The sequence below is a fragment of the Lathyrus oleraceus genome, chromosome 4, assembly GCF_024323335.1.
Source record: "Lathyrus oleraceus cultivar Zhongwan6 chromosome 4, CAAS_Psat_ZW6_1.0, whole genome shotgun sequence".
Taxonomy (NCBI): domain Eukaryota; kingdom Viridiplantae; phylum Streptophyta; class Magnoliopsida; order Fabales; family Fabaceae; genus Lathyrus; species Lathyrus oleraceus.
Genome location: NC_066582.1, coordinates 11,609,042 through 11,614,336, shown reverse-complemented (window position 1 = coordinate 11,614,336; position 5,295 = coordinate 11,609,042). Strand labels below are relative to the sequence as shown.

General features: G+C 36.9%; 1 protein-coding gene across 1 annotated transcript; it reads left to right on the top strand.

The window, feature by feature from the left end:
• The first annotated feature begins 4,000 nt into the window (after positions 1-4,000).
• On the top strand, positions 4,001-4,537 carry LOC127135744 (uncharacterized). Its single transcript, XM_051062384.1, has one exon. It carries the CDS (start codon positions 4,001-4,003, stop codon positions 4,535-4,537), a length of 537 nt encoding a protein of 178 aa, XP_050918341.1.
• The last annotated feature ends 758 nt before the right edge of the window (positions 4,538-5,295 follow it).

The following is a 5,295-nucleotide window of genomic DNA, read 5'->3' as shown; positions in this document are numbered from 1 at the left end:
AAGATTCCCAGTCCTCTCCACCCCACTCCATTGACGACGCTGGTTTGCAACAGTTTCCCATATTTTCTTACACAAGAATATTTAGTTTGAAACAAACTATTTAGTATGAAAATTCTTTGATCGTATCTTAGATAGTATATATATTAAACTGTGAGAAGAATGATGAATGTTTGTTAATGAGATAAGATTTTTGAAGTTGAATGTTTGTTAATGCATGTCTGTATTTATAGGGTGAGAAATGGTTATGTTGAATTTTGACATTAATATTGGTTATTCCGCGGTTAATTTATATAATTCTAAATGATGATTAGTTAATTAATACTACTCGGCAAGTGGATTTGGTCTCGTGTGCATAGCAACCGTAAAGGATTAATTCATAAATTAATATAGCTTAGGTGTGTACGATATTGATTATGAATTGGGGTTTTTATAGTTTATATCTTATAATTTTATATGAAAAAATCTATTTAATAAGAGTGTTTTCATCATGAACTTATAATTTATTTTATTAATTTATGTTTTATTTTTAATATATTATTCAAGAGACCAATTAATCAAGAGAGAAATAATAGATGGAAATAGAGATACTTGTTGTTAATAGACCAATTAACAACTAAAAATCAATTACAACATGTTTTTGCAGCATTTCTTAAATTGCTACTGCTGTTGTCCCACAGCCTGCTGCGAATGCATTCTCCTTCCATGATCATGACCAAAAGTGTATTCTCTTAACCAAACTCTTGTCTTGTAACCTTGGTTTCATCTCCTTGAGGTTCCTTCTTGTTCGCATTGGATTCTTTTATAAAATAACCGAACCTTTGACACATAAAGCACCACTCTTTGTTTTTGTCAAACCTCTTATTTTCACCTCTAAAGTTGCCATAACCACCATTTTTGTTTTAGCTGCTCTCATCCACTTGTCAAGTAGAATTTTTGGAATTTTGGGACTCTCTTCCACCAATATTCGGAAAATTTTCTTTACTCTTCATGGACCATTTTCCTTTCGATTTCTTGTCTTTCTCGTTGAAACGAGCTTGCAAAGCGATCTCCGCCTTTTCCTTAACATTATTTCTCTCCTTCATCCCTTGCTCATGAGCCTTAAGAGAGCTTTGCATCTCCTATTTCCTCATCATTGCAAGACCTTCAATTCCTCAATTGCTACAACTAATTTGTCAAATCTTGGTGTTAAAGAACGCAAGATTTTTGCGATAACATACTGCTTTGTGACTGTTTCTTTGCATGCCTTCACTTGATTCATTAATTGAGTGATTCTTGTTGTGAAATTGTTGATTGTCTCCTTTTCTTACATTTGAGTCAATTCAAGTTGAAGCTTGTGAGTTTGTAACCTCATCACCTTCGCCTTATCAGCCCCTACATAGGGTTTCTCTAAGATCTCTCACATTTTCTTTGACGATTTGCAATCACCAACTTTCTCAAAGTTGTCACCATCCACACATTGATGCATAAAAAACAGCGCCTTAAAATCTTTCTTCTTCTCTTCCTTATATGTTACTTGTTGTGCATCCGTTGCATCTGCAACCAGGGGATTCATCACGTTCTTGATCACTTCAAGAACATCTTTGTAACCAAACAATAATTTTATTCGCTTGCACCATTTTTCTTAATTCTTTGCATCAAGGATAGATAGATTTGTAGGGATTCTCTCATTGGAAACATGATTTATGTTGAACACTAGGTGTTTGTGGATCAAAACCAGACTCGTGATGCCAAATGTTGGAACTTTGAACTACAAGATTGATGAACAATGGTGGAGAGAATTTAAATGTGGAGAGTGAAAAAGGAAAAAAATAAAAATAATATATATATATATATATATATATATATATATATATATATATATATATATATATAGATAGAGAGAGAGAGAGAGAGAGAGAGAGAGAGAGAGAGAGAATTGGGGGTGAGATAATTGAGGGTGAGAATGATAATTGCATTAGCCTTGGATGATAATGCATCCAACACATTTATACAAGTGTTGCAAACTGATTGGGGTCCAAAACAAACAACTACTTGACAGAAAAACTGCAAAACTTAGGACTGTAATCGGTTACACCATTTGATTAATCGGTTACAACTGACAGTACAATTAAAATAGCTTTAGTGGTGATCGGTTAACGTCTGAGGTTAATCGGTTACACCTTTGAGATTTTCATTTTTCTACTACTCATAAGTGCTTCTTGCTTTGTTCTAACCGATTACACCTCCGTGTTAATCGATTACAACACTTGAATTACTACAAACACTTTTAACAATGATGATTGGGCGTCTTGTCCATGGCAGCCGTAATGGGTATGTGTGGGGTTAATTTGCTGACTATGAATTATATTCTGGTGTGTATTGTTTTGTTTAAATACTTGTGAAAATATTTTTAAAGGAGAAGTGTGGGCGATAAATTAAAAAATTTAATTAAATATTGCGTCGAACAACTGTCATATCTTTTAAATTAAACTAAAATTTCACAATTTTTCTCTTCACTCTCTTTTTTACTTTTTGAGATTTTAGACCTCTTTTTTCCCTTTCTACATGTTGAATTTTATGTATAATTTTCCATTTTCCATTGAATTTTCCTAGTAATGATTCAATTGTTCTTGAAATTTGAGGGCAAAAACTTGATCGGAAAAATAGCAAGTGTACTATTTTGCCAGTTATAGTAATAAAGGGGAAATTTCCCGAATGTCGATCTCAAGGACCGCACTTCAATATCGAGTTCAAATTATCATTCAATTAAACAAAAAGTATGATTTGGGTTTTAGATTCAAAAGCAAAGGCAAATAAGGATGAAAATAAGGGTTTGCAAGGTAAGAGGAACAATGCCAGGGAAGGTGTATGATTTATCCCTGTAACAACTCTGAGTCACTATTGCATCAACAAATATCAATTACTACCAGTTCTCAAGGGTATTTTCTCCCAAGTCCTTGGTGAGAAAACCTTTAATCAATCTACCCTAATTTCTATGTCCATAGCAAATTAAGGTGAAGTTAAGCTTTATAATACCAAGAATACTCTGGTTCATACATGGTATCCCTAGTCCTAGGTGATATCTACTGTAGAGTAACCTTATGAAAACATTATCAATGGTGGTCCAGCCTAATTGATAACCACAAATCAATCTCGATTGGTCCGAAAGAGAAAGCAATAAACACATCAAAAGGTTACCGTAAAAATAATATTATAAATGCAAATGGAAACTCAAATTCGTTACAATTCTAAATCAGGGACACCCCCTTAGCATTGGGGGGTTTAGCTACTCATATTGTTTAAAACAAATGCAAGATAAAAATTACACATTACAAGTAATTGGATGACTTTGATCTTCAATTGCTCCCGCTCATGAAAACTGATAGACCAGAATATTTGTTAGAATATTCTTGTAATAACATCTGTATCTTTTCCATTCATAGAATAGGCAGTACCTTCCTAATCTATTTTAAGCAAATAATTGATGTATAGTTAAGAGGCTTCTATATTGGTCACACATGATCATTGTACATATATGGATACAGATTAATGAAAACGGCAGGAAAACAATTCCTTTCATGGTATCAAGAGACCTAGGTTGCCCCGCTTAGCCTCTCAACCTTCTGTTACACGATATTTTTTTTCTTCTTTCTTTCTCTACTCACTAATCATGTCAATCCCAACCGATGTGGTAACTCCTCCACCACAATCGTCTTCACCACCAAAGAACCCTTTCCATCCGGCTCTCGTCGTAACCAACATCAAGAACCACATCCCTATTGTTCTTGAGATGGAAAACGTTCAATTTGGTACGTGGGTTGAACTTTTCAAAATCCATGCTCGATCTCATAAGGTTCTTCATCACATCATTCCTCCAGCACCAGGCAAGGAAAAGAAGACACCTGAAACCGATGATGAGCAGGAGTTATGGGTGACTCTTGATGCAACAGTTCTATAGTGGATTTATTCCACTATCTCTGGCGATCTTTTGGCTACCATCATTGAACCAGACTCCACTGCCATGGAGGCTTGGAATCGATTGACCAACATCTTCCAGGACAATCAAAACGCTCGTGCAGTCACTCTCGAGCAGGAGTTTTCATCCGTTCGCATGGAAGATTTTCCCACCGCTTCCGCTTACTGTCAGCGACTTAAAACACTTTCTGACCAATTGAAGAACGTTGGAGCCCCTGTCTCTAATCAGCGACTCGTTATCCAACTTGTTTCCAGTCTCACTGATGCATACAAAGGGGTCGGTACACTAATTCGGCAAAGCAACCCTCTTCCACAATTTTATCAGGACCTCTCTATGCATACTCTTGAAGAAGCCGGTCTAATTAAGATGGAGGCTACCGGCGCACAGGCTGCCATGGTTGCGACACAACCAAAGGATGTTACTGAACCCTCCTCCTATAATGATAACCGTGGCGGCAAGAAGAATAACAGCCGAAATTATGCTCACAAAAACCGAAACAGTTACGGTAGAAACAGCGGACGTGGTCAACGTGGCGGCGGACGTGGTGGTGGTCAACCGTCCCTACAAGCCAACACCTCATAGTGGCAGTCTCCTCCCCCTCCCTGGCAGCAGTATCAATGGGGTTGGATGTCACCACCATGGGGACTCCCTCCTTGCCCATATCCGTCTTCTCAATGGACTCTCCCAAGTGGTCCTTCAAAGCAACCAGGACTATTAGGTCCACGTCCGCAAGCCTATGCAGCCAACACTCCTTCTCTAGCACCCACGGATATTGAAGCCGCAATGCACACCATGTCCCTCAATTCTCCCGATGGCCAGTGGTATATGGATACTGGAGCAACCTCTCATATGACGGCATCACAAGGTAATCTCTCGTCTTATTCTAATATGAGTAATTCAAATCAAAATATTATTGTTGGTAGTGGATAACAAATTCCAATCCGTGGTTATGGACAATCAACCCTTTCCACATCTACAAAACCTTTAAAACTACAAAATGTCCTACATGCTCCGCAAATTATTAAAAATTTAATTTATGTGCGACGTCTCACTATTGATAATAATGTTTCTATTACTTTTGACCCTTTTGGATTCTCTGTGAATAATTTTCAGACGGGGATGCCACTAATGAGATGTGATAGTATTGGGGATCTTTATCCCGTCACGAATAATTATTCAGTTTCCCATCCATCCTCTTTTGCAGCTCTTACTTCCAGTTTATGGCACAACCATTTAGGACACCCGGGTTCATATGTTTTGCGATTTCTTAGCAAAAATAAGTTCATTGGTTGTAACAATTTAATTTCAAAATCTGTTTGTGACTCTTGTGTCTTTGGGAA

What these genes read in the sequence shown, in the direction of transcription:
- LOC127135744 (XM_051062384.1), top strand. Translation starts at nt 4,001, where the DNA reads ATGGAGGCTTGGAATCGATTGACCAACATCTTCCAGGACAATCAAAAC.